This window comes from Rousettus aegyptiacus, unplaced genomic scaffold, assembly GCF_014176215.1.
Source record: "Rousettus aegyptiacus isolate mRouAeg1 unplaced genomic scaffold, mRouAeg1.p scaffold_m13_p_3, whole genome shotgun sequence".
NCBI classification, from domain to species: Eukaryota; Metazoa; Chordata; class Mammalia; order Chiroptera; family Pteropodidae; genus Rousettus; species Rousettus aegyptiacus.
The window spans coordinates 31,050,477-31,078,283 of record NW_023416306.1 but is presented as its reverse complement, the minus strand read 5'-3'; the positions used below and the strand labels follow the sequence as shown (position 1 = coordinate 31,078,283).

The 27,807-nt window shown below is 48.1% G+C and overlaps 3 protein-coding genes and 1 pseudogene across 10 annotated transcripts in view; 1 reads left to right on the top strand and 3 right to left on the bottom strand.

Annotated features, from left to right (window-relative positions):
- Nucleotides 1–1,586: 1,586 nt before the first annotated feature.
- Nucleotides 1,587–8,722, bottom strand: MYORG (myogenesis regulating glycosidase (putative)). Of its 2 annotated transcripts, none has more exons than XM_016130532.2 (2): nucleotides 8,423–8,722; nucleotides 1,587–5,373 (listed from the first exon to the last, which is right to left on the bottom strand). In XM_016130532.2, the coding sequence occupies exon 2, from the start codon at nucleotides 5,244–5,246 to the stop codon at nucleotides 3,117–3,119; it is 2,130 nt and encodes a 709-aa protein (XP_015986018.2). In that variant the 5' UTR covers nucleotides 5,247–5,373; nucleotides 8,423–8,722; the 3' UTR covers nucleotides 1,587–3,116. The 2 variants fall into 2 exon arrangements, with proteins under 2 accessions (XP_015986018.2, XP_015986017.2); XM_016130531.2 differs by having other exon boundaries at nucleotides 1,587–5,319.
- A 614-nt stretch (nucleotides 8,723–9,336) lies between these two features.
- Nucleotides 9,337–23,905, bottom strand: CUNH9orf24 (chromosome unknown C9orf24 homolog). Its single transcript, XM_016130359.2, has 7 exons — nucleotides 23,359–23,905; nucleotides 15,125–15,269; nucleotides 13,224–13,336; nucleotides 12,204–12,279; nucleotides 11,747–11,981; nucleotides 10,506–10,592; nucleotides 9,337–10,051 (listed from the first exon to the last, which is right to left on the bottom strand). Exons 1-7 carry the CDS (start codon nucleotides 23,491–23,493, stop codon nucleotides 9,946–9,948), a joined length of 897 nt encoding a protein of 298 aa, XP_015985845.2. The 5' UTR covers nucleotides 23,494–23,905; the 3' UTR covers nucleotides 9,337–9,945.
- On the top strand, nucleotides 15,979–17,494 carry LOC107502812 (annotated as a pseudogene).
- Nucleotides 23,906–24,034: 129 nt separating the features above from the next.
- FAM219A (family with sequence similarity 219 member A) overlaps nucleotides 24,035–27,807 on the bottom strand; it is a 45,724-nt gene continuing 41,951 nt past the window's right edge. For 4 of the 7 annotated variants that reach the window (XM_016130360.2, XM_016130362.2, XM_016130365.2 and 1 more), the window contains exons 5-6: nucleotides 27,345–27,399; nucleotides 24,035–26,928 (exon numbers count right to left, since the gene is read on the bottom strand). In XM_016130360.2, the coding sequence (XP_015985846.1) occupies nucleotides 26,770–26,928; nucleotides 27,345–27,399 (214 nt within the window). In that variant the 3' untranslated portion in view covers nucleotides 24,035–26,769. The remainder of the gene's footprint in view (nucleotides 26,929–27,344; nucleotides 27,400–27,807) is intronic. The other 3 variants (XM_016130364.2, XM_016130361.2, XM_016130366.2) reach the window with 1 other exon arrangement.

The window sequence follows — 27,807 nt, the reverse complement described above, 5'->3', positions numbered from 1 at the left end:
GTATTAGCAAGGATGGGAGGTTGGACAAGGCTGGAAAGGGCCAAAGTTCCTGGCATCTTGGGGAATAGGGGTAGAGGTAACTTCCAGTCCAGTTCCATTCTCTTCTGTATTTAAGACAGCTTTCTCACAGTTCCTGCCGTTCCTGCCATTCCAGCCCTCACTCCCACCCCAACTTCTTGAACCTCACTTTTTTGACATCAGTTGGGGAAGGGGAAACATTCTTGGTCTTGAACCAGGCCCATTAGGTGGCAGCTTTAGAGACACACATTTCAACTGGCTCCCTGTCCTTGGAGGGTATATAGGCCAGGGATGGACCATGTTGTTGACAGGTAGGTAAATGCTGAGTGGCAAATTCTAGGCATGTGGATGTAGAATACCAAGTTCCAGTCAGTGTTGGTTATTGACATCCTGTGTGACTTTAAGCCAAAGCCCTCCTCTCTTAGTGCTTCAAATTGTTCATCTGTGCTTTTGTGAATAATGAGGCCAATGGAGGAAGTGAGGCTAGAAATCAGATCACAAACCAAGGACCACTGTGCTGAAATTCAGCCAGGGCACTTCTCCCTTTGGCCCTGCCTCCACACACAGTGAGTTCTCAGTAGACATGGTGTGCCCCTCCCCCATCTAGGCTGTAAAACACTGCTGCCTGCCCTCAATGCCCTTCTAAAGGATGCTCCTCCGCCTTCCTGCCAGGCTACTTAGGCGTTACAGCTTACTTTATCCCTCCTTCTTCTATTTCAGACAGGAAACACTCTTGGTCCTGGGCTCTCCAATATTACTTTCTGCAACTGTAGAAATGCTCCATAATCTGCACTGTTAGCCACAAGTCACACATGTCTTTTGAATACTTGACATGTTAGTATGCCTGAAGATCTGGGTTTTAAATTTTGTTTAATTTTAATAATTTTAAAAATTAAATTTAAGAAGCCACGCATGGCTTGTGGCTACCATATTGGACAGCACATGTTCTTGGCAGAGCTTTTCTTTGTCCCTTGTTTATAGTAAGAGTTAATAGGAGTTACCATTCATTGAGCACTTAATCTTTGCCAAGTTTTGTATAAGTGCTTTATAGACATGTCTCAATGAATCCTAGAAATTCCATTTTAAAGATGAAGAAACCAAGGTTTGAGAAGTTAGGTAAACTGGTTTTAAGCTGCATAAAAAGTTGGAGGGCCATTCAAGTGTGAGTCATGTTCTCCAGCCACTTAGGGAAATGTCCAGGACCTGGTCTGAGTGTCCTTCTACAATCACTCCATAGCACATGGCTGGGCACCAGGGCCTGGTGAGGCTCATCGTTGAGTTCTGATTGGCATATTCTCTTAACAAAAAGAAAAGAGAAGCTAATTCCATTACTCTCCATCTCCTGGAGACCCAGAAATCCTGTCTCCCCAAATCATACCTTCAGATATCTCTTCTCTTGCCTTTTTCCTGGACCACAGTGTTCTTTGGATCACAACTCAGACCTCAAATGGGTGCTATATACAAAGGCTTGGGAAGAGTGTGTCACATGTAGGCCCAGAGGAAGCTAGTTGCGCTGGGAGCTGAGGCCTGGAAAAATCCTTGTCATTTTCAAGCAAGAAAACAAGAAATAGTATTATAATAGCTACCTTTTATTGAGCACCTACTCGTGCCAGGCACTTACTTTACATACATCTGTGCTTAAAATTCCCAAAACAATCTGGGAGGTAGGTAGGCATTATTATCACCATTTTACATATAAGGAAACTGAGGCTCAGCGAGTTTAAGCAGCTTGCTCAGGGTCACACAGCTTGTAGGTGAGTAGTAGAATCAACCCTGGAGATGTGCACCTGCGAGTGTCCTTAAACTTTCATTAGGTACTCTTCATACTGAGAAAATAGGATGGAGGGGTGGACAAAGGGATCCATTCCTTAGGCTGTGAGTTTTGTTGTCTAAGCTGTTGAGGAAAGCTAAACCCTTCCTTGTTTCCCACCTGTCCCCTCTGGCAAGCCACGCCTGTCCCAGATTCAGCTGTAAAGTCAGGAAAAACTCACTCTGGCTGAGACTGTTCTTAGAAAGGGAAATGGCAGATGTGTGCGTATAGTTCAGGTGCTCAAGCACGCCACCACAAGAATAAGAACATCACTCCTTTTTAGGCCGTGTGTTCAGGGAGTGAGGCAGCAGAGGAATCTTGAAAGGGCTGTTTATTTCCTACCACAATCCCATAGACATTACCTGGGAGGAGGGCAACTTAACAAGCAAAGCCTCAAATTTGTTCCCTGCCCCCTCCTTCCAGGCTTATCTAGCCTCAGGGGTGCTATGTGCATTCAGTAGATCCAAGGACACAGGGTGCCTCTTTCTCTCCTTCACAAAGACACACACACACACACACACACACACACACACACACAGGTTCTTGAGTTAAGGCACCAAGTTTGGCCTGCATGGCCTTGCAAGTCTTTGCCCATCAGGCAGTGGCCTTGGCCAGGGTTGAGCCAATGTGAATTAGCGCAGTGTTAGGAGTCTTCACAGATGGGGGACAACGATGATGGCTTTGTGCTGAGCCCAGTTCTTCTATCTTATGGGACCTCTTGCCTCCTCGTCGGTTGGCCAAGTATCCCCATCCATCCTTGCCAGCTGGGGTGGGACCAGGTTAGCCACCGTTCAGGCCAGTGCTGGGAACTCAGGGCCTAGCTTCCAGCTCCAAGAATGTGCCCTTTCTAAGTGTGGCAGGGGGCTATTTTGGGACCTTAAAGAGGATCAAGTCCCCACTTCAGAAGGACAAAAATGGCCACTCAGGCCAAGATGGCAGGTGAGGTTTCTCTTTGTGCTTTTAAAAACCAATCATATATAACAGGAAGAACACTGACCTTTTCCCTCTGAACTCACTTCCCCTTCCTAGGGAACAGGTTTCTTCAAATTGGAGTGAGTGTAGAGGGAAAGGGAGCTGTTAGGATTGTGCCTTGGAGTGGGAGGTTGCTTCGGTGCCCCTCCCCTGGCCTTACAGGAGCTGGGTTGAGCACATATGTGTCAGCACCCACTTACTGGGTGGTACAGAGGTAAGCACTTTCTGGGGATACATGATGTGACTGTGATTCAGGGTTAAAGGCCTGCATGAAGACTGGGATTGGGGTTGGGAGGTTCCTGGGTCCTGGGCTGGGTCAAGATGCCCAGATAAAATAGGCGACCTCGTCTAAGTCAACAGGGTAATCGGTGAGCAGAACTGGCGTCTTGTCAAAAAGCTCACCCTTATAGCTGCGCCACTTGCCTGCGGGCAGGTAGACGTCGCGTTCTTGCTTGCCAGGCTCCAGTACCGGCGCCACCAGCAGTGTGTCCCCAATAAGGAACTGAGAGTCGATGCGGTGCGCAGTCTCATCGCCTGGTGCGATCCACCAGAGGGGGCGCACGATGGGGTCACCAGTGTCAGTGACCTCACCCGCCAGCTCAAGCAATAGCGGTGCCACTAGGGAGGCTCTCAGCGCAGCAAACTTGTGCGCAATGGCCACCACTTCGGAGTCGTATTGCCAGGGCGGGATTGAGAACTGCATAGCAGGCATGAAGGCGGCCACCTCCAGCCAGCGCACATAGAGCTCGCGTTCCGGCACATCACCGCCGCCTGCTATGCGCTCAGGCACTACGTTGCCACCTACCATATCTGGCAGGATGAACGGGTAGCCCAGCATGCTGACGGTGAGCACTGCAGGGATGAGCGAACGCAGCCCTAGATCGTAGCCCCACACCGAGTCGCGGTCCACCAGGCGGAAGAAACATGAGATGTTCTGTGACTGGTAGCCCACGCGGACCTCTGCCAGCGAGAAGAAGGGCAGCGCCATCTCGGTGTAGCGCCTGCTCCATATGCTGGGGTCTGGCAGCGGCCTGTAGGTGCTGAAGTCCCGCGGCAAATAGCTGACCTCGCCGGCGTCAAACTTGAAGGAGGCCACGGCATAGCGCGAGCGCAGCCGCCGCAGGTGCCCCTGGAACCAGTCACGGGCTTCGGGATGCGTGAAGTCGAGCACCGCTCCAATGCCGTTCCACCAGCGCACTAGCGCCGGCAGCCGGCCAGTGGGTTCACGCACGAACAGCTCGCGCTCCACACCCTCGCCAAAGGATGATGAATTGTAGTTGACAAATGGGTGCACCCAGAGAGTGACCTGAAAGCCAGCGTCACGCAGGCGACGGAACATGTCACTGGCATTGGGGAACTTGGCTTCATCGAAGTCGAAGTCACCATAAGCAGGTGTATACATGTCATCGATTTCCAGGTGGCTGCTGTTGAAGCGGTGCTGGCGAATCTGCTGGGCAAAACGCTGTACCTTGTCCTGGTCCACCGCACGGCCGTACAGCACCCATGTGGACCAGATAGGGTCCCGGAAGGTCTCGGGTGCCGGCACTCTCGATGGCTTGTTGAAATAGCGCCGCACCATATACTTGTGTATGGAGGTGACATCTGAGCCAACGCACACGCGGTAGCTGAGCTCTGGCACAGCAGCACGGCCAGCTGGTGGCTTATAGGGAGTGTCGTGATAGCGCGCCTGCAGTCGCAGTGAGCGCTCCGTGCTGTTCCAGCCCAGGTGGAAGGGTACTGAGTCATTGACCTTGATGGCAGCAGCACGTGAGGACAGCCAGTAGCGCTCAAGGATGCCTCCGAATGCCGAGTCGGAGGAGTAGACGTCGCTGGTGACGAAAGGCTGTGGCTCCTGCTGGCCTTCAAGGCGGATTGGCCAGTGCTGGGTCCTCATCTCAGCGCCACCGTACCAGTGCGCCGCTGCGTCTCCCAGGAACATGGCATGCTCCACAGCGCGCCCTGGTGCCGCCTCCTCCCAGCGTACACGGTAGCACATGACTGTGTCCTTGGGTCGCACAGTCTGGATGAAGAAGTGCAGCGGACGCCCATCGGCTGTGCGAGAGCAGCCCAGAAGGGCGCCGTCGCGGCTGCAAGAGTCGAGGTCCAGTGCGCCAGAGCGGAAGGCCAGGCGGAAAACCTGCTCGCCCTTCTGGTTGCGGATGGAAAAGCCGCCAAGGTTGAGGTCCAGCAACTCTGCGCGCAGACGTTCTGCCTTGCGTAGAGAGGCGCTATAGTAGCACCAGGCCACAACTGCCGCCAACACTAGCAGCAGCCCTAGCACTGTGGAGCCCAGCAGCGGCTTCAGCTCTTTGGATGGCTTGGGCTTGACAGGCGTGAAGTTGTCAGGCAGGAAAGTGTACATGGCTGTGGCTGCGAGGGCCTTGGGGCTTTTATGGCGGCGGCTGCGGGGGTAGGCCTGGCTCTTCTCCTGAGGGTTTTCAGGCATCAGCCCTCAGTTAAGGAAGGAGCTGGCAGTGGGGCCTCCTGACAAAGCCCATCTGAACCTGACCTGCCAGAGTCTGGAAGGGGAAGAGAGAGGTGGAACTGACCTCATTCCATAGTATTTCCATTTGCTGCAGCAAGAAAGAAGAAGTGTATACTTTGGGAAGGTATATTCTGAGACATAAAGGCATGACAAGTGGCAAAGGTGAGACTTACTGGACGAGACTTACTGGACAATCTATGTCTTATCCACCCTTTCATGGGCCCTAATGCTTGCCAAAATTAGTCAGGATTCTGAATGGGGAGGGGAGATGGCACAAATCTTATTTTCATGGGGAAGAAACAAACCCAGACAGGGTCAGGGAGTTGTCCAGATTACAGAAAGTCAGGCCTTCCCAATCACATATGGGGAGGGATCTTCTGGAGACTGCCTGGTTTCCCAGAGATGTGGTCATGATGGGATAGGGGGGAATAATCCAGTGAGCTCCTTTAATAGGGCAGTAAGCTGGCTTTCCTGTCCCCAAAAGCGGAGAAGAGAGAAGAGGGAGGAACAGTTCAGGCATGGAATTCAATCTCAAGTCAGAAGCCAGATTAAATCTAGAGATTAGATCAGTCCTAGGACCTGGTTTGAAGGGAGAAAGGCATTAGGGCTGGGTTCAGGAGCCTGGCTTGGGGCTATAGCGGCTTCTCAGATCTCCCCTTCTTTGCCCTCAAATTCCACCCTGCTCTCAGCCATTGTTCACCAAGTCCATTTCCCTGCCCATCTTCCTGCTCTGCTCCCAGAACCACATCTGTGGGACAGCTACCACCTGGCTTTGGCTCTGCCACTCATTCACTGTCCTGTGGCCCCTGCTCTAGTTTCTCCTCTATATTATTGCAACATTTCCCCTATAGCCCTCCCTGTCCCCAGCTTCCCCTCTTCAATGCCTTCTGCTTATAGCGACCACAGTGATCTTACTAAAGTATTGTTCGATCACTTCTCTTCCTAGTTTAGAGAGCTGCTCCTGACCCCCATGATGTTCAGAAGCATAAGCTTTGCAGTTGAGGCTCAAGGCGTGACATAATCTCAACTGCCTTTCTGATTCTATTTCTGGCAACACCTATCCTATGACTACCAAGCTCGTTCCTTCACCAACCTAAATTCTTCAAGCCACCTGCTTTAGGACATTTCACCTACCCACCTTGGACCAATGTCTTTCCCAGGCCTACCAGCTCTCTAGAGATCAGACACCACCCCTCCACCCATACACTCTGATATACTGTATGCAAAACATCCAAATATGACTGCAGGGAAACATAGACTTGGGGTGAGGTGTATGTCACAACCTGCTGCTTAAGGCCACTGACCCTTCCTGTTTCAGCCCTCAGGGCAGAGTCCAACAAAGAAATAGCCCTAGCTAGGTACATACACAGACATACACACTGCCAACCAGCTGGCTGCTCCAGCTAGGAGGAAGGAGAGAGGGAGACTGGCAAACAGTAATTTGTCTCCTCCCAGATACCAGTGTCTGTTTCTAAGTCTCCCGTGACTTCCCAGGAGATGCCAGAACTCCCCCACTTCTCCCATGAAGAGACGATCAAGAATGCCAGGTGCAGGAAGTGCTCCTAACCACTTTCGGTTTGGCACTGCCCAATTCAAAACAATTTAGCTCAAGTAAACTATTTTAAAAAGAGAATGCCAGGTGGAGATCAGAATTTTTATCCCAGATGTCAATATACAGCTCTCAACAATGCCCCCTACCCCAAGGTGCTATCTCAGGGCCTCTTGCTCTCCCCCCACTCCTAATTCCCTAAATTCCAGCTGGTCACAATTTAGATTTCAAAACTCCCCACCTGACTATGACTCCTCTTCCTGTAGGTTCAGGTTAGGAAAGCTCTCCTGGAAAATGCAGGCAGTAGCCTTTAGCTGATGCCCTCAAGCTAAGCAGGACCCAAAGAAGGCCTTAGGTGGCCCAAGCCAGACCTGCTATACATTAATATTCATTCATTCAATACAACCAAGGCCCCATTATGGGCACTAAGGGCTTAAGGGGGAAAAGTCCATATCTGAATAGGACCCCCTCATTCTCAAAACTTTCATATTAAATCAGACCATTTCAAGACCCTTGGAAGCATGGAGAGGCCACCAAGTTGACCTCAAAAGCCTTGACAAACACAAGTTCTGAGGATCTTAATTTTCTAGGATTCTAAGGTTCTTTGATAAAGGATAGAGCCTACAGGCCTGGCTACCCACCTCTTACAGGCCCCGTGCTGGTCTTCCAAATGCTACAAGAGCATCCACCCTAACAATAATGCCAAACAGGAGGCACAGCCACAGTACCCAGAGTACACGTGAGGAAACAGCGGCACAAACAGAAAAAGGAAATGGTTTGAAGTTACCCAAGTAGCAAGATTGCCTGAATCCAAACTCCCAGCTTAACTCTCAACAGCATAAGTTTTAGGAGATGTGAGATAATGGTCTGCCGCGCTGTCCGAATGCAGCAGAGGCAAGGAGCTTTGTGGTCAAGAGGCTGGGACAGGCGTCCATCAAGTGGGTGTGGGCATGGTGAGGCCTGTTTTCCCAAGAGTTGGCACTGCTGCTTGCAGTAAGGCTTGAGGGTGGGAAGGGGCAACTTTAACAGCATCTGATGCCAGGGCTGTGGGGAAAGAATTATGGTTCTGGTAGCACTAGAGACCTCTATAATCTGCTGCCTTCGCCATCCAACCAACCAGGGGCTAATGCAGGCAGGTGGGGTCTGCCCTAGTCAAGCCTCTCCTCACTTGACATTCAACCCTAAACTTGGCTGCCAGCCTCTAGTAGGGAATGAGGAGAGGGCCTGGCCTGGTCCAGTTGAGGGGAGGCCATTCCAAGCTGAGTCGTTTGTCGAGCACAGTTTCCAGGGGAATGTGAAGAAATGTCAACGGCAACTTAATCCGGCCCATCTACCTGCCCTGCTCAGCAGCGGGATCCTGGGGGATCGAGTGACTGTGCCTATAGCCTGGAATACTCCACACCCACCCCAAGTGCCCCGCCCAACAGCTACAAAGTTTAAAAGGACAGACTGAGGTCAAGGGGCCTGTCTCCCCTTGGAGATCGCGGCAACCTAGGTGTCCAGGCTCATCCCACCCAGCGATATGAGCGAAAGTGAAGAAAGTGTGCTCCCTCAAAACCCCCAAGGTCCTTTCCCTGGGATCACTCACAGCAGTGACCCCAGAAGTGGGGTTGAAGGGAGGGTCCTCCAGATCTCCACGCTAGCCGGAGTTGAGCTGCCACTGCGCGGTGCGGAGAGCTGGCTATTTGGGGACAGCTGAGGCCTTCCCCAGGCCCCGCCCTCTGGCTGCTGGGCCACGCCCTGGTCTTTCGATCTCGCCTTGGGAACTGGGAGCCCCGCCTCTGCCTCTTCCCACTTTGTCGCGCGGACCTGAGGGCTCGCCCCTTCGCCCCACCTTCTTCCTACAGCTTGGAACCTAGCTCCCGGCATCTCAGGCCACCTGCAAGCCGGGTACCTTCTTGCTCTGCCTGCACCTTCGGGCCCGCCTCCCCTGGGCCATTGCTTGCCCCCCCCCTGTGGGCGGGGCTCTGCTCTAGGCCTGCTGGAAAATGTAGTTCGGGAGAAAGCAGCAGCAGTTGGGGTTCTTGCGCCTCCAGGGTAAATTTTGTATGAGAAGGAGCGAGAAGCAGGGTCAAGGGGCAGAGCTAGCCCTTGGGATTCCTTCTCCTCCAGATCTGGGCAGGTGGAGGCCGTCTCCGTATAACGCTCTCACTAACTTTCCCATATGGAAAAAAGTTTCTCATATGGAAAAAGAGTAGAATAATTCTGGGAGGATCTTAGCGGCTCAATATAGGGAACATACAGTCAAGGACCCCACGGAGGGGTCTTGGTTTCACTACCAAGAAAACAGAGAGGCCCAAGCTGTCGGTTCCCACTGGATCAGACCAGCAGTGTCCAAGGTCAGAGACTGAGAAGACCAGCTTCAGCTGGGTATTTAGCAGCGTTCCCCCCCACACACCCCCCAGAACCTTGGAAATGCCTTGCTTAGAGCAGGTGGGTGTGCCCTGCCATACCCCTGCCCGCGGGGGGAGTGGGTGCAGAAATGCTGAAGATCCCAGAGATTCCAGAACACCTCATCCCTTGCTCTCTAAAGGACATAGAAATGGCTTTGTTTTGTAATTTCTTAGTCATTAAGTCCCCCCAAATTATCTTTTGGACCTCTTGGATTTGGGTGGGGGAAGGCAGCCAAGGGCATGTGAATGTAGGCTTTTTGGAGGGCAGTGATGGAGACTCTGGGAACTGATACCAAGACCTTTGTATATAAGGATAGGTCTCTGACTGCAGAATGGAGAATTCTGGGTCCACTGAGATGCTGGGTTGAAGGGCATCTAAGTTTGAGGGACACTAGGGAAATGTTAGCTGGAGGACCCTCCTTGCATGGCTAGGTGGACCCATCTGCGTTTGAGAGGAGGATGACACCAGGTAGATATAGGGCTACTGTTGTGTGTCAGGACACTCAGGACCACCCAAGGGAAGTACCGAAATGATAAAGGTGGGGAGGGCTCAGGGCAGTTTGATTTTGAGAAACTACATCTCAGTTGAGGGGGCTTGGCAGAGACCTGAGTGACTGGTCCCTCACTGCCAGATCTTACTGGGTGAGGACACAGGAGGCAGTGTATGGGGTGAAAAGTTTATTTATTGCTCAGCCCCCTTACGTAGCTATCCCTGGCTCTACCAGCAGTGGTAGTCAGGGAAACTCTCCGACACAAACTCAGGGTGGATGACATAGTTGTTTCTCTGGGGCCCACCAGTCTTCTTGAAGTGACTTGTGTCCCATCTGTGGGGAGAGATGGGCCAACCCTTTTGGACCTCATCTGGCTGATCCAGTCTCTATTCTAACTTTATCCCAATATTCTGCCTCTGATATTGACATTAGGCTCCAACACTGACCTCCTGACCTCAGGTTCTACCGTTAAATTTATGATTCCCAATATCGGCTCCTTAACATTGACTTCTTACCCCCTACTTCAGGCCCTGAACCTAACGCCCTGATCCTGACTCTAAGCCCCACTGCCAACCTGTAACTCCTCAATGCCAGCCTCTACAACCTCTTGGGGTCCTCCATTCCCTTGCCAGTTCTGACTTCCCCATGGTACTAGCCCCCCCTGGTGGCACTTTTTAGTCGGTGCCTCGCAGCAGACGGTTCCCACCCCTATTTCTTGGGCCCTCCGCTGCGCCAAGGGAACAACCCCCAAAGTGCATGTGATTTTGCCTGTGTGCACTAGACTTACCTAAGGTTTGGATATGGGTAGTATGCTTGCGGGGAAGTTATAACAGCACATCGCATTCCTGGCCGGTGCTCGTAAGGCGATACACTCCTAGAGGAGGAAGCGGTGGGCAGGGAGAGGTTGGGCCTTTTGATTTCTCCATACCCCCCAGTCCAGACCAGAACTCTGAGCAGCGCTTCAGGTGTCTGTCCTACTGCTCGGAGATCCTGCCCTCCCGCCTTCTGGCCCTTCAAGACTCCACTTAAGCATCAGCTTTGGGAAAACAACTGGAAGTTCCCTCCCCTTTAGGCCTCATTTCTGCTGCCCAGGCTGAGCCATGGAGCATGCTGGACTCTGAGGAGAGTCGAGCTCCAGCCGTTGAAGACCTAGGAGCGCCCAGATCTTCGCCATAGGATGGCAATTACTCCATACTGTCGATAAGGTGACGCTTCTGAGGCTCAAACACTTTCTTGCTCCCCCGTGACCATGTAAAGGATAAGAGCCAGTCTTGCTCAAGGAATCAGGCTCTCTCTGTCAGGGGAGGGACGGGATGGGGGGAGGTCAACATGGATTTAGGGACAGGGTTCCTAAACACAGCCCTGCACAGCTCTCTAGACTGATGTGAACATTGACATTTTGCCAGGCTCAGCCCGCCTTGTCTGCTGCTGGGTGCAGGAGAAGGCTTCGCTACAATCTGGGCTGTGGCTGAGCACCCGGACCTTGGTTTTCTCAGCAGTAACCTTCGTAAGGCTGGCTACCTCTGGAGGTAGTGCGGGGCTCCAAAGAGGCCAGGGGCCCTCTGGTAATGCATTCACTAGTTCCTTGTTCACTTAGCACTCAGCAATGACCCTGCTCATTACTGAGGTAACCCAAGGTCCAGGAATAGAGAACACTTTTCTGATAACAGGCTGTCTTTTGAAGGTTAGAACCAGCATCTCCAGGGCGTGGTGTCGAGGTAGGGGGCGGGGCCGGCAAGCGTGGGAAGAGGATGCGACTGATGTACAGGGTTTCTTCCTCAACAAAACCCCCCGGTGGGGCCTCCAGAGTCAGGAGTCAGGAGTCAGGCTGATCTAGAGCCCACTTCGGAGGCCCGGGCCCAGTAAGGGGGCAGAGCGGGCTGGAGGAAGGGTGAGGTCGGGCATAGAGACAGATCAAGGTTAGATTTGGCGATGGTTGGAGCTTGTGCGGCCGGGGTAGGGCTGGACTCCGGGGACCGGGCTTGTTTAGGGGTGGGGCAGAGCTGAGCAGGGCGGGGCCCTGCGAACCTTACAGTCGGCTGCACAGAGCACAAAGGCTGCAGATGGCGTTCCGTACAGGGTGCCCCAGTGATGCAGTAGTCCATCCCGCGCAGACAGTAGTGGCGTCCTGAGCAAGTGCTTTCATAACCCTGGAAGGGCAGGCGGCCCAGCAGTGGGTCCACGCACCGGCATCGGGGCGTGATCTGTGGCAGCGGCTGGTTCCTTGACAGCGAGTTCAGCATGTTCACCACCACTTCGCGCTCTGACCCGGCAGGTCCCCAGCCCAGGATATCCAGACAGATAGTAGAATGGGAAGAGACAGGGTCAAAGACAAGGAGAGATGGAGACAAAAACAGGGACAGATAGAGACACGGTTACACCCTCTGCAGGGCCCTCGTGCTCCATCTTGTCCCCCAGGTTCCCGTCCCACTCTCCTCCTGGCCTCCCGCTATCGGTTCCCCTCCACTGCCCCGCCATCCGTTACCATAGGCGTTGAGTCGCTCCGGCTTAGGAGGGTACTCCAAGTGCATTCCTCGAACTACTGTCTCCATCCCGGCCTCCTGGAAGTGGCACACATGCTACCTCAAGCTCCTTTTAGGGGTTCCTCCCAGAACACCCAAATCAGTCCCAGGCCGCACTTTATCCCGCCCTCCTAATGTTCCCCTCTCTCCTAGGCTCTGAGTGTTTGGGGTTGTCCCTGGGCAACGCGTTTACTCCACCTACGTGGGGGAGGGGGGAGGAGGGAGTGAAACTGTAGGTGAATTGGGTGGGTGGGGGGGACCTGGGTCTCTGATAACTCAGCCTCAGCGTTTGCCTTTAATTTTATCCCCTTTTTTCCTAGCTTACTCTGTCAAGCTATGTATGGGTGTCTCTCTAATAGGATTTTCAATATTGCCTGCCCATCAGAATTACCTAGGGAACTTGTGAAAAGTTCTGATTCTTGAAGAAGTTCTGATTCGAAAGGGTTCAGTCAACCTGTGGTCAGCCGTCAGCCTCCAGTTAACCCCTGCTCTGGCCTGAGATCCACTCACATTCCCTTTTCTGTCAGGCCTGGGGCTGCTGCAGGACCCCTTCTTCCCTCTTTGGAAGACTCTCCTACATTTATCTAGTGCCCTTATTCTCCCCCCTTTTTCCTTGCTTACATCACAAAGGAGAGGAGTCAGGTAGACTCAGCCTGTCACTGACTTTTTGGCTTGACATGTGGGAAGGAGCTGTGTGGTCAGCTTCAGGAAGGCAGCGCCGCAAGGAGTTTAACACTAGCCATGTCCCCCATAGGACCCAGTCCCCACAGATTGAGACCCAGGGGCCCAGTATATCTCTACCCCTGAGCTCCTTTGTCTCCTAGAAAATACAAACCCTAGTTTTGCAGATGGGAAAGAGTCTAGGAGCATTGTTAATGGAAAAGGGACAAGGAACTAATGGTGAAATATCAGTCACTATGGTTTGGGAGGTGAAAGGGGGTGTGTGTGTCCCAGATCCCATCTGTGCTGAGCACAGTAGATACCTTAGGCAATCGGGGAAGGCATGTGGTATATTTGTTACAGCCGGTACAGTTGCAAGGTCCCATCCTCCATGTGTTATACCGGTCACTGCACAAGTAGTTTGGGTTGCATTTGTCTGTTTGATGACAGGGGTGAGAATAAAAGACGGTATTATTCCTTACTCCACTCCTGGATCTGGGTCTCCCTAAATGTTTCTCCTCTGATCTCTAGCACAAAACTAGCTTCTCCCTCGGGCCAGTCAAAGCCCAGCCTAGCCCCAGAATTGTCTTAGACACTGAAATGCAGCCCATTTCCCACCTAAGGCTTGCTCCTGAGTGGGGTCTGAATCCTTCGAGCTGATCACTTTTCATCCTGGCACCACCCTCTCTGAATCAGCCAACCTGAAAATGGAACATAATTCCCTCTTCTTTCTCATCGTACACATCCAGGCTCCAAAGTTTGCTTATTCTGCCTCCTTAAAATCACTCGAATCTACCCCCTCTTTCAGTCCCCCATGATCTCACCCCCTGTATCTCTGCAGCGCCTTAACCATGTGACAATGTAATGTTGTGACAAATAGAATAGACTCTGCAGACAGACTACTTGGCTTCAGTTATTAGCCGTGTGTGACCTTGACTGAGTTAATTTCACTGTGTCTCCGTTTCTTCAATTTTAAAATGGGTAATAGTGCTACTACCTCTTAGGGTTGTTGTGAGATTTAATGAAGAAACACTTAGAACCTAGAAACTTAGAAAACTATTATTATTATTAGCTTGCTGGTCTCCCTGCCTCATCTTTGAAATCTCACAATCCAATCTCCACATAGAAGCTGTGACACTTTTTCACAAATGAAAATCTGACCAAGACACTTCACTGCTTAAAATACTCCAAACCCCACCCACCCAGATGGAGAGAGGAATTCTGGTGAGAGGTCAAGGCTAGAAATGAAGACTTGGAGTTGTCAGTAATTAAAGACATGGGTTAGATAAAATAGTCTCAGGAGAAGAGTAAGGAAAGAAGAGGCCTCAGATTAGCACTCTGGAGAACCCCACATTTCCAGAGTGGGTGGACAAGAGACCCAGGAAATTGAGGTTTCACAGATGCTGAGAAGAAAGATGCAGAGAGTGGTCAGAGAGTGAAATAGGGTAGGTCTTGTAAGATAATGTGGATGCAGTAGCTAGAACCACACAAGAGCAGTTTTAATATTTGAGTGTGGGAGATATAGACCCTCAGTTTCAGAGAAATGAAGATTTATCATCAATTCATTCAACAAATACTTATGAAGCCTGGTCTGTTCTAGGTGGAGGGGGCACAGATGTGAATAAGACAAGACCGCTCTTTTGGAATGTACAGAGAGACAGATCATAAACACCTAATAAAATAAGAAAGATAATTTCTCATAAGGTGTAAGAAGGAATGAGGGAGTAAGGAAGTAGAGACAGTGAGTATAGGCTATGTTTCTAAAAATTTTGGCTATGAAGGGGAGGAACAGGAGATAATTTTTAGGCAGGAAGAGATTAAAAAGTCAGGCGGTCGGGCAGAGGGATGCAGGGGAGATGGAAGATGTGATGAAATGGTCACTAAGAAGATGGGGGGAGATGGCACTTAGAATATACTTGGAAGGGTTTGTTTGGAGAAGGTCAATACTTTCATCATCTCTCTAGGGATAAGACCCGTGCCTCTTCCAGTTCTTTAGCACAGACAAGGAGCTCCCAAAAGGTAGGGCCTGCATCTCCTCCAGGGTCAGGGTCAGGTCAGGTGGGTGGAAGTCAAACGGGATTGGGTGTGTTTAGAGAAGCCCAGGTCATGGATGGAAATAAGACATATACGATCAGCATGGAGGTCAGGATACAAGTTAGGTTCAGGTTGAGGGTCATTGGAGTCATTGAATCAGGTCAGAGCAGTGTGAGAGGTGAGGTCCTACCTTCCTCTTCAGGGAGCCAGTATTTCTCAGGCAAGTAGGGGTGGCCTGGTATGGATCCCTTATAGCTATAGTCCTGCACAGCACACTTGACCATCTTCTGCAGGGCTTCAGAATCCACATGACGCCTCATGCTCTGGGCCAGGCCCTGGGCAAAGGGAAAGGGGAGGAAATGCCTAGTTGCATAGAGACTCTAGCCTTAGGGTCCTACTGGACCTAGATCCAGCCCCTGTTGGGAAAGTCACCAAGTGGGTCGCCCAAACCCCCTTTCTTCCTTTCTTTCCATACAAGGCTAGGGTTTAGAGCCAGGTATTTGCCTTCAATCAGAGTGATTTTCTGATGTTTTCATTTCTGTTGTTTTTATTGACTGGGAGCTCTTTAAGGGCAGAGTTGGGAGCTCTTGTCCATTTTCTTCCAGACTGTATACTGCATGGGAGCAGGATCTGGGTCACCCCCAACAAACTAACAGTGCCCTTGTATAACCTGGAGCCTCAGAAAGGTTGGCTGCCCTGGGAACAGGCGTTTCAGATAGGGAGGGCTTTCTGGAAATCTGACACCTTGAAGGAGATAAAAAATGGGACTGGAGGTCCCTCTACTTTAAAGTCTCATTCGCCTTCTCTGATCTGACTCTGATTCTGCTATGGCTTCGATCTTGATACCATTATTACCCTTGGCCCTGACACTTTGCCCTAGTCTTCATCCTACCCGGACCTTGGTTCAGGCCCTGGGCCCCTCTGCTTCTTGGGGTTCACCTCATCTTAACCCATTACCCCTTGTTGGACTACATTCGTGGAATGCCAGATCAAGGCCTCCCTTTGGGGACCCCTTGTCTTCAGGTGAAAGCAAAGTGCCTAGTTATGGGCCATAGATCTCTGTAGGCAGCTGGTATGAATAAGCAGTTGTGCCGCAGGGATAAGACATCCAATATAGTCAGACACCAGAAAGGACTTCCTCATAGTGGGCAGCAAGGTGCTGGGATAGTGACAGTGCCACCCACATTTCCCCCTTATGATCCAAGGAGTGGAGGGGTCTCTTGGCCAGGGATGAAACCTTGCTTTTCTTAGTGCCCTACCACCCTGAAAACTCCTCTGCCAAAGGGCTTCTTGGATCCTCTGTGTCCAGCTGAGGTTTTGTTCTGTGGGCACAGTCATATTCCACATGGGTGGAGGGGCCCCATGACTAGGCACTCTCCTGAAATTTACACACGCACACACACACACATACACACATCTGGGCATACACATAGATCTATGCCAATGCACTCATAGACATAAATACAGATGTATGTTTATACATATACCCTCAGGCATACAAAAACACACATAGAGATACAAAGGCAGTCATTTAGAAGAACTCACAGAGATCATCAATTTTTCTGTTAGAGGCTTTCCTCAGATGTCTATAATCTTGGATCGTCTGCTCATGTTTATGCATAGTAGACTAAAAAAGCTTATTGGAGAGCATTGCCCTGGTGGAGAGGAGACTGGCTTTCTGGCTGGAAATATGTGTAACACACTGACTTACTGTGACCTAGGAAAGGCTTCCAGGATGTATTCAACAAATAACATGATTTTGGCATGGTCCAAATAGATCTGAGAACCAAGTCAGATAGTGGAGTGGAATTTTCTACTTTTGGTTATGCTTACACTGATACAGGGAAAGTGTCAGGCAACCTAGATACCAAATATAAGGTCTATAACTGTGGACTTATCTTCACCCCAAAATGGAACACAAACAATACTTTTGGAACAGAAATCCCTTTGGAGAATAAGTTGGCTGAAGGGTTGAACCTGACTCTTGATACCATCTTTGTACTGAACACAGGAGAGAAGAGTGGAAAATTGAAGTCTTCCTACAAATGAGATTATTTCAGCCTTGGCAGTAACATTGATATAGATTTTGCTGGACCAATCATCTGTAGCTGGGCTGTGTTAGCCTTTGAAGATTGGCTTGTTGGCTATCAGATGACTTTTGACACAATCCAAACTATCACAGCATAATTTCACCCTGGGTTATAAGGCTGCAGACTTCCAGCTGCACACTCATGTGAATGATGACACTGAATTTGGAGGGTCTGTCTACCAGAAGGTTAATGAGGAAACTGAAACATCAATAAACCTTGCTTGGGCAGCTGGTAGTAACAACACCTGTATTGGCATCGCTGCTAAATACAAGTTGGATTGTAGAACTTCTTTATCTGTACTGTGCTAAGGGCTTTATGTGTAGTATATCATTTAATCCTATAGGCGGCTAAAGTAAATAAAGCCACCCTGATTGGACTTAGTTATATTTGGACCCTTCAACCAGGAGTCAAATTGACACTATCAGCTTTAGTCGATGCAAAGAACTTCAATGCAGAAAGTCACAGGTTGGGTTGGGATTCTAACTAAAAGCATAATGTGATTTTAAATAAAGCATCGCATTCGTTCCTGGAGGTGAAGAGAAATGAACCCACTATATTTTGGCCTTAAACGTCTCTGAAATTTCAAAAGTGTGAACTTTTTTTTCTTCCAAAGATTTGTAATTCTCCCCACACTGAAGTTTAGAGATTGCAAGTCCACCCTAAGGGAGGTGCTTAAAGGCATGCCTGGAAATTGTTGTTTGTGTAACATTTCAGTTCCACAGTATTATTTTAAATGTGTCCCTCAGAGACGATGTAGTGTCTTCATGTTAAAAAGGAAATGACACAATCCTTCAGTTGTACATCACGTCCTGCATGTTCCACACCACTTTTTCATGACTGTTTAATATATTGGTCTCTGTACTGTAGTGGAATCTTTGGTTTTGCATCGGAGTAAAATAAAATAAACCCATCACATTTGAACATTAAAAAAAATGCTTATTAGCAGCTTTGAGCTGCAGGCAGGCTTGTCAATCATGAGGATTGTTGTAGGCTGATTTGTCTAGACAATTTTTTGCGAACTCTATCAGTATATGTAGGTCTTTTCCCTTGGGGTGATCAGATCCTTCAGAAGAGACTTTCAATCTTTGGCCTGAAGGTTGTGATCTAGCTGCCAGTGTTCTGAAAATCTAGTGGAGAAGAGGGCTGCTGGGAGTTTTAGCATTTAGTATATGGAGTTTCACCTGTTTTCAATATGGTGCCCTGCCCTCACCTGGGCCTAGTATCCCCACATCATCAAAATGTAAGCTTTCCAACTTTTGATGGGGCAGAGATGGGGCGGGCGGTGGAATAGGAGAGGGGATTAATGGGCTTAACTGCTCCTTAAACAGGTTTAGAATCATCCTTATTTTAGCGTTGGTTCCATCTTCAGTTCCAGAAAAGCCTAGTATTGCTAACTCCTGAGCTTTGTGAAAACTCTGAAGTTTTAAGTTGAATTATATCTTGTTTATTTATCATACTTTCCAGCTTCCGAAATTTTTGTTGCCATTGTCTCTTCATTCTCACTATTTTTGTGAGTTTGCCCTAAATATCCATTTACTGTAGTTTTAGAGGGTTTCAGGAGGGAGTCAAAACACATGTGTTCAATTTTAACCCAGGGTATTATAGTTCTTTATATATTCTATATACTAATCCTTTGTCAGTTATATGTTGCAAATATCTTCTCTTGGTTTGTGGCTTGTATCTTCATATTCTCTATGGTGTCTTTTGATGAACAAGAGTTTTTAATTTTAACATAGTCGAAGTTATTAATCTCATGTAGTGCTTTTGTGATTTAAGAAATCCATCTACACTCAGACAATGTTCTATATTTTCTTTTAAAAGCTATACAGTTTTGCTTTCCTTATTTAAATCTTTGTCAGATATTGCTTTTGGAGTTAGGGATCAATTTGTTTTTACCCATATGGATTACCAACTGGCCCATTGAGCAGTCTATCTTCCCCCACAGGTTTGTAATGCCATCCCAAGCCTGATAAAACTTTTCCCATAGCTTTACTTTCAAATCATCTCTGTTGTATACTATTTCCATGTATATGTGGCTCCATTTCTTATCTATTTTAGTCCATTAATCAATTTGTATATCCCTACAGTAATACTATGCTTCTGCATTTCTATGGCTTGCTAATGAATATTGATATCTGGTTGGGCAAGTCTCCTTCTTCAGGTGTGTTTTAGCTATTTCTAGAGCCTCTGATCTTCTCTAGAAATTCTTTTAGAAACAGCTTGTCAAATTCTTCAAAAAATCTTGAGATTTCAATCAGAATTCCATTAAATCTTTATTTTAGTGACTTTTCCTATCCACAAGCATGTTATACATCTCTATTTTATTTTTTAAAGTATTCAAAGTTTTATGTTTTTATAATTTTGAACACATTAGATTTATTACACTTACCTTTATTTTTTGTTGCTAGAATATATACATATGTATTTTTTTTTAAATTATGCTTTCTAAATATTTGTCATTGAATTAAAGAAATGTGATTGGCTTTTTACCTTATATTCATCCAGGCTTCCTTCTAAGCTCTCTTGTTTTGATAATTTATAGATTCCATATACGCAATTATATCATCTGTGAATGACAATTTGTATATTCCTTTCCTAATCTTGCATCTTACATGATACTGTTTTCCAATATACAACTTACATTATATTCTTTTCCATTATTTTGTTTTCTTTAAATTTTACAAATTAAAAATTATTATAATTATTTTTTGTAGACATTTGCTTAAATTTATTTCACGTTTGCCAATTTTGTAGCTCACCATTCCTTCTTGTATCTCAGACCTTCCTTTTGTGATCATTTACCTTTTCCCCCAAGTATAGCCTTTAGAAGTTTCTTGATTATAAGTCTGATGGTAGTAAACATTTTAGTTTTTGTTTGTCTGTAAATGTCCTTATCTTTCTTTTTCTTTTGTTCTCGAAAGGAAGACACTTTGAAAACAACATTTTTTCTGCTGGTTGTTAATGTCATCTCTTAAGCTGGTGTTATGCAGTGTCATTGTGAAGTGCCAAAGTGTGGAATTCCTTCTATTTATTCTGTAGCTGTGGAATCATTTCTTTCATTAGTTCTGAAAAATTCAGAGCCTTTTTATCTTCAGATGATGTCTATTCTCCTTTCTGTTCTTTCTTCCTAGGACTCCAAGTAGATGTGTGGGGGATCTTCTCCTTATATTGCTTAATGTTTCATATTTTCTCTTTTTTGTCTCTCTGTGCTATATTCTGGGAAATTACTTCTGTTCCATCTTTCACTTCACTGACACTCTTCTTAAGCTGTGTCTAATCTGTTCTTTAACCCATCCAATATCCCAATATGAGTATTCGGTTTTAACACATATAGTTTTCATTTCTAAAATTCCTATTGCTTTTTTACATTTGTCTGGTATTTTAAAAATACAACCTCTTGTTGTTTGGTCATTGTGATGACTTTACATTTCATTTTTAAAAATTCATAATTATTTTGTATGCTTAAGTCTGTTGTTTATTGTTTCTGCTGTCATATTGTGGCTTCTTTTCTTACATCGCCTATTATAAGCTCAGATTTGATTGCCCTTACTCTGAAGAATACCTGGAAGCCTACACTGAGGATATTTTTCACTATAGAAGGTATATATTCAGTGTGTGTGTGTGTGTGTGTGTGTGTGTGTGTGTGTGTGTGTGTGTGTTTTGGGGATCATGGAGCCAGATATCACTCAACTTTCTGGTTCAGTTTGAAATTTACAGATTTAGTTTCTCCATCTTTCAGCTAGCTTAAGGCTTAATTTCTACTTATAGTGCTAATATTGGCATTTGTCTTTAGGGCAATCCTGTCTTCTAAATATATTTACCACTCACCTCCAGCAGGAGGGCCCTCCAGAGTTTCTAGAGCACCTTACTGCCAGAAGGAGAAGCCTTTCCTTTCATTCTTAATCCCATTGCTATCTGGCTTTCACTCCACTCTGTTCACTGAAGCTGTCTGACCAGGTTACTAAGGGTTACTACATCCAAGAAATTTCTTTCTGTGTTGACAGCATTTGATGCTGATCTTTGTCTAACAGTGCTGTCTTTGTTGGTTTTTCTTTGACTTTCCACCTATTACTCTGTCTCATTTTATGGCTCTTCTTCTTTTACCTACCTCTGTAAATATTAATATTCTCCAAAGTTCTGTAATTGGCCATTTTTTTACTATTCCTTGACAATCTCATTCACTCCTATAACCTCAGCTACTATCTATATGTTGCTGATTTAAAAATCTATATCTGGTGGGGGGGACAAGGTAGATGGGGTAAAAGTGGTCATATATGTGGTGACAGAAAGAAATCGAACTGTGGGAGATGAACACACAATGTGTGTGTGTGTGTGTGTGTGTCTGTGTGTGTGTGTATAATCTTACTGTCAGAATGTACAGCTGAAACTGGATTTCGTTAACCAATGTCATCATAAAAATTTTTAATTAATTTATAAACTGTAAAATTTGTAGCCCCAAATTCTTCCTTTCGCTTCAGCTAAGAACATTCAGCTACCCACCAGCCATCTTTTTCTAGAAGTCCTTGAATATTTTTTGTCCCAAAATGAACTCCAAATCTCTATAATCTGCAATTCTAAATCTCAGTTGCCAGAGCCCCAAACCAGGAGTCATCTTCATCTCTCCCTTCTTTATATCCAGATGGTGACCAAAATCTGTTGATCTACTTCTTAAAATTTGTTCTGATTGACTGGAAAAGCAGGCAGGCACTCTCATATTTTGCTGGTTGGCATGTAAATTATTACAAATCTTATTATAGCAATTTGAAGTGTATTTCAAAAGTTTTTAAAATATGCATTTCCTTTCTCTGAAAACTTGAATGTCTAGGAATTTATTCTAAGGGAATAGTTGACGTATACAAAGATATATATGTACAAGAATGATTATACTAGCAAATTTTTATAAATAACCTAACTTTCCAATAATATAACATTCCTTAAATATATTTTGGTACATTCACACAATACTATAGTCATGAAAATTACATTATAAAAAATATTTGCTTACTAAAAGGGTATATAATGGTAAATTAACAGTGATTATTTTGGGTAGTGAGATTATAGGCCTTTTTCCTTTGTGCTTCTCTAAATTATCCTCACTTTCTGCATTGAGCATATATTTATTTTGTAATTATAAAAAATATTTAAAAAATTCTCTCCTATTCAACAAATTCTCTTTTTCACTGCCATAGTTTCTCCTTATCTCCCACCCACACCTTCCTCCCTCCTTTTTGTCATCTCACTGGGCTTCCTGCCCTCAGCCTCAGCCCCATCAATCTCTTGCCACTGTGGCCAGAGTGGTTTAATTTACAATCCAATCATGACACTCCCAAGTTAAAAAACCTGATTCTGTCCTCTTTCTCAGCACAGCCTGAGGCTCTTCGTGGTCTGCAGGCTCCTCTCTAACCACAGGGCTAGCCTTTCCCCAGCTCCTGCAGTTCTCAGTTCCCAGTGGGTCACTGCCCTGAGGCTGCCCTTTCTCATGACTCTTCTGCTGAAAGCCTCCTCCTGCTGGATTTCTTAGTAGACCAGCCCTCCAGTCCAGGGAATGCTCTCTTCTTTTCCACTCTTGTTCTGGTCCATGCCTTTGTTGGTGTATGTTCCACACGGGGAAACCCTATTTTGTTCACCTGTTCGAGAGTTCCTCAAAGGCAGGACCTGGCCTTTCATTGTTGTATCTGCATTGTGCCTGGCATATGTAGATATCCAGCAGTTTGTTGGATGGTATTCACAGATTATTTTCCTTAGGCTGTCCAGTTAGACTCATAGGTCTCCTCTCCATTTCATATAAGGTGCACAGACCCACTTGGCCATCTGTCTTCAAGTACCGACACAGATACAAGGAGACTGTGATAAACACACATGAAAACATGCCTATTGGACATTTTCTGGCATATCAGGCAGCCTCAGGACCTTTGCACTTTGGGATCACTCTGTCTGGAACCTTATTCTTTCAAGCTCTTCACATAGCTAGTTCTCTCTCATTTAGGTCTTCTATGGCCTTTCTATTTAAGTAGCTCTCCCTGGTTACTTTCCATTTCCATTATCTTATTTATTTCCTTTATAGCATTTTAGATAATTGAGAAAACTCTTGTTTATATAACTCTCCCTACCTCCTACCTGGGTGTAGTAGTAGGGCACCATGAAGGCAGGATCTTGTACTATTTTATATATCATAAATTCCATGCTTAGGAAAATGAATAAAACACACAGACACAAATCTAAAATAATTACAAACACATGACAACCACACACTGCCAGCGTCCAGATACACATGGTCATACACTCTGGCTTGCCCTTACCGCGCCCCCTTCCCTGAACCCCTGCCTCCGCTTACCGGGGTCACAAACTTGTTGGCTTCCCAGGCACATAGAGGTGGGTCCTTATAGACCTCCTTGATAGAGGTTGGAGCCCTGTAGGAGTCACTGTAGGTGCTGATGGGAGTCTTGGTCTTACGGGAGGAGAGGAACATAGTGGTGTAGGGAGCGCTGTGGTAGGCTCTATCTACCAAGGTCTCCTGCAAAACATCAGTGACCACCCCTCTCCCAGAGAGCCCACACCGCCAGCCTGGCAGGTGCCCCGAGTTGCTGTGACCCTCCTGTGGAGGATCTCTCAACTTCTCTCCCGCACAGACTTTCTGCTCCTACCCCACCCTGCTTCCTCCTCTAGGATGGGCACTGCCCATTATGATATCACCTGGCTTAGTCCCATCCCTGGGGAGGTGGGGAGGTCCAATTCTCTCCCTACTCCCAGCCACGTCCTCCCTCAAGCCTCTCAAAAGAGTCCAATTTCCAAGAGATCTTCTAGGCTAAGCTTCTCAATTTGATGAAGGGATATGGAGGTTCCAAAGGGTCAAGTGACTCACCCAGGGTCATACAGAAGGTCAGTGGCAAGCTTGAGCTGGGAACCCACAAATAGAGGTAGAGTGAAATGTGTATTCAGAGGATCAGTTTTTTCCCCTTCCCAGCCCACCTGTCCCTTGCCCACACCCCAGGTAGGAAGCTGAGGCTGGCTTGTTTGATGCTTTTAATATCGTTATTTGTGTTACACGATACACAACCAAGGATGATGGTCAATACTGCGATGGAAATGTTAAAAAAAATATTATACACGGCTCATGTCTTCCACACACCTTCCTGGAAATAAATTAGTGAGCGCGGAGAAACCTGGCTGGGTGGCAGCCAGAGCTGAGGGTAGAGGGAGTGTTAAGGCAGTATCTACAAGGGAGAAGGGTGGCAGGGGACAAGCTAAGGCCTCAATTCCTCCCCTCCAGCCTCCCAGACAGGGAAGGAGGAAATCGCACACTCTCCCTAGACCCAGAAGGTGCTGGCTGCCAGCTTCCTACCTCTCTCTGCCATTTGTACACTTACTCGGAAACCATTGCCTTCCAGGGAACTAGGTATGTCCTGTGGGGGGGGCAGGGAGCTTTTCCCTAGTTCCTCAGGGCCAGAGGGGTTAGGCAGGGGGCCGGAGTCACACAGCAAGTCAGCAGCAAAGGCAGAGATATAAATGAGCCCTGGTGGGGCCCTGCCTGGAAAAGAGGAGGTACCCAGGTTCTCGAAGGATGAGTCAAGGAGCCCAGGGTGGTGGTGATAGTAGTAGTAGGCTTGGCTCCAGGGCCCAGATGACAGACTATAGGGATCTAATCATGGTGGGAGAAATGGGCTCAGACAGAGGCTGATACTGGCCTTGTGGGCCCTGACAGTGCCTTCTCTGTCATGCGTCCTTTTGGCATTTTCTCATCTAACCAGGATCCCTGCATGAGAGGAGGTAGGGGTGAGTGGGAGGAATTGAAGGTAGAGAGCTGCATCTCAACACTTTGGAGTTGGCAGCCCCTGAGTGTGGTGCAGGGAAAGCTGCTACCCTTCCTAAGCTAGCAGCCTTACTCTCTCCCTCTAACTACCCTCTCCCCCTTCCAGCTCCCATCTCCCAGGAAAGACATCCAGGGAGTGGGCTGTGGGTGTGTCCTTCACATGCTCGCAGCACATGAGTGGTAATATGTAAGTGGATACACCAGTGCGTGTAGGGTGTCAGCATGGAGGAACGGGGGTGTACACCCTGGCCTCGGGGTATGGAGTTTCTGGGGCATAGACCTGAGCAGTCTTAGGCTATCTGTGCTTTCATTTTTTTTTTTTTTTCACATGAGGGCAGGTCTATATTACCCAGTCCCAGTGGAGGCCATTGGTCACCTCCTCCTCCTTGATTTTCACCCTCAGTTTTTCTGGCACACCCTCCCACCCTAGCAACAACAGTGGAAGCAGCAGTATACACATTCTGACTCAGACACCGCATATAGCCACATACATAAGAGATACCCATACACGTATACGTATTCATAGACACACACACGTATTCCCGAGTGGATCCCCATGCACTCAAACATAGATAGGTCCCATGGAACTTCCTTCTCTCCTTTCCACACAGACTTACAACTCAGGAAGCCCTCTAAGTGTACTCAAAGATACATAGAGGTCTCCCTACACACCTCCACAGAAGTTCCTATGAGAAAATTCCTTCGGGTTTGAAAGAACCTTAAAAATAATTTCAGACAGTGCTCATTTTACAGTTGAGGAAACTGAAGCCTGGAGAATGCAAGTGGCTTGTTGAAGACCCCAGGGAGAGTGCCAGCGCTGGGACTAGAACCCAGGCTTCTGATTCCAAGTCCAGAGCTCTCAGTCCACTGCACTGCTGAATAGCCTCTCACACTGTTAACAGACCACACAGTCACTTTCCCACCATCTATGCAGAAACAGACATCTAGAGAGACAGGCCCAACTGCAGAGACACAGACACATACCCTGACGGCCTCAGGCACACACATTCTGCCAAGCTCTCCCTACCATACAAATGCAGCCACTGTATTTTAATCTTGCTTCCTTGAAGAGTCTTACTGGGAAGCAGCATCCGGAATCTTGGGCTGGAGTAAGATGGGAATGGTGCATTTGAGGCCAGCCTTATCTCCTGCTCCCAGTGCGGGATAGAGACCAATGAACAGAAACGTGGGGGGTGAGAGGGGGGCTTGGCAGAGAGATAGATGTATTGGTTAGGGGTGGGTGAGGACAGATCATACTACCCCAAACTCTGGCCTGTCTCTAACCCAGAGAGCAAGGAAGGAGGTGAATGGAACAAAGAGGAGGAAGAAGGCAGTGATCTGATGGGTCAGGGGCAATATTCCACTGGGCAGTTTTCCCAGGCTTCCCATCTGGAGATGCAGGGAAAAATGTAAATAGGTACATGGGTCGGCAGGGGGTGCGTGGACAGGGCTCTGAGGTGCTGGGCTTTGCCCCGTCCCCCCGCCCCAAGGGCCTTTCTCCCTCGAGCCCCTTTCCTTGTCAGGCTGGGGCTGGGGGAGTTCATGGCTTCACCGGGGTGGGGCCGAGCCCCTGGCTTTGTGATCTCTCTCCAAACTTATTACTGTTGGCCTCCCTGCGGTCCAGTCCCCCCACCAGACTGCAGCTTTGGGGAGTGGGGCAGGGTGCTTGGCGAGGTCCCTCGAGTAACTGAACATAGAGCTGCCCCTCTCCTCAGCCCCCGGGGTGAAGAGAGACCCGGTTTTGGTTTCTCCGGCTCCATGAACACACAGAGGTACACGTCCTACCATAGGAGGAAGCAATGACTGTTAAGAGGTTGGCGGCTGTAGAGGGCGCAGGGCCAGGGGCAGGCAGACGAGCTGGGGAGGGGTCAGCCCCTGCCCTGTCCAACCTGGCCCTCTGTGGCCTTGCTCCAGCTGCTGCAGCAGCCCCACCTGCTACTGAATGTGGCAGGCGGTAGAGGACGTGGCCTGGCAGCACATGCACGTGGGGTTCACGGACTTGGGGGGGATGAGGTCCAGGTCCTCGTCATCAGGGATCTCATCTAACCGGTAGCCATCCTTCAGCAGCTGAATGTTCAAATCTTGGTTGATCTGCTGTAGACAAAGGGGAGGGAGGTCAGGCTCGGGCAGATCCGGAGGCACCACCCACAGCCAGGCTGCATCCCCAGGCCTCCTAGGCCCAGACCCATCCCATCCCAGGTCTCTCCGAAACCTCTGGCTTCACCCCTACTCAGTTCTTGGCCTCACCTTCCTTATAGGCACTTCCCTATGACGACCGCCCCACTACAGACCCCACCCCATTCTAAAGGCAACGTCTCACCTTAGATCCTTCTTCTTTTAGAGCCCTGCTTCTATTTCAGGTGGCATAAGGTGCCATCTGTTTTTCACACCCTATTCTATTCAAGAGCCAGTGCCAAACACAGTGTCTATAGCTCCCCTCAGGTGCGATTTGGGCCCATGGCTTCTCCTAGATGGAGGGCCTGTTATAGGGTGGGAAGTGTGGGCCTCACCTCAGCAGAGGAGTAGCCAGAGGAGGAATATCTGGACATGTCAAAGTCATCATCACTGGCCATGGAGGAAAGAAGACAGAGCGAGAGTGATTCCCAGAAATCAGAAAACTCCCTGCACCGCCCCCACCATCAGTCAATACCTTATATCCCTCTCTCATGCTCCCAAATAAACAGCACAATCGAAATAAAAACTGGGCTTGCTGTGCAAATGCTGTTTTAAGACAGGTTCCCTGGCTTTACCCTTCTAAATAAATCTCCACCCTTAACCTCCTTCTAAATAGAGATGCTACTCTCTTCCCCCTCAACCATCCCCCCTTTTTTCTAGGCTCAAATCGCCCTGGCTTGTTGAGTTTTCTCAAAGTCCAGGTCTAGCTAGGTGTATTCCCAATAATAGGGCTGCTCCCTTAGAGGGTACGGGGCATTAAGCACCAAATCAGGACCCATTCTTGGGGCAGCTATTAGA

Coding starts and splice junctions, on each gene's coding strand:
- MYORG (XM_016130532.2), bottom strand. CDS start 5,246: ATGCCTGAAAACCCTCAGGAGAAGAGCCAGGCCTACCCCCGCAGCCGC.
- CUNH9orf24 (XM_016130359.2), bottom strand. CDS start 23,493: ATGTTCCTCTCCTCCCGTAAGACCAAGACTCCCATCAGCACCTACAGT. Junction 12,280..13,223: donor GCCTTCCCCGATTGCCTAAG/GTATCTACTGTG, acceptor TGCCACTTCCAG/GAGGCCGGGATGGAGACAGT. Junction 10,593..11,746: donor TCTGTGCAGCCGACTGTAAG/GTTCGCAGGGCC, acceptor TTCCTCCTCTAG/GAGTGTATCGCCTTACGAGC.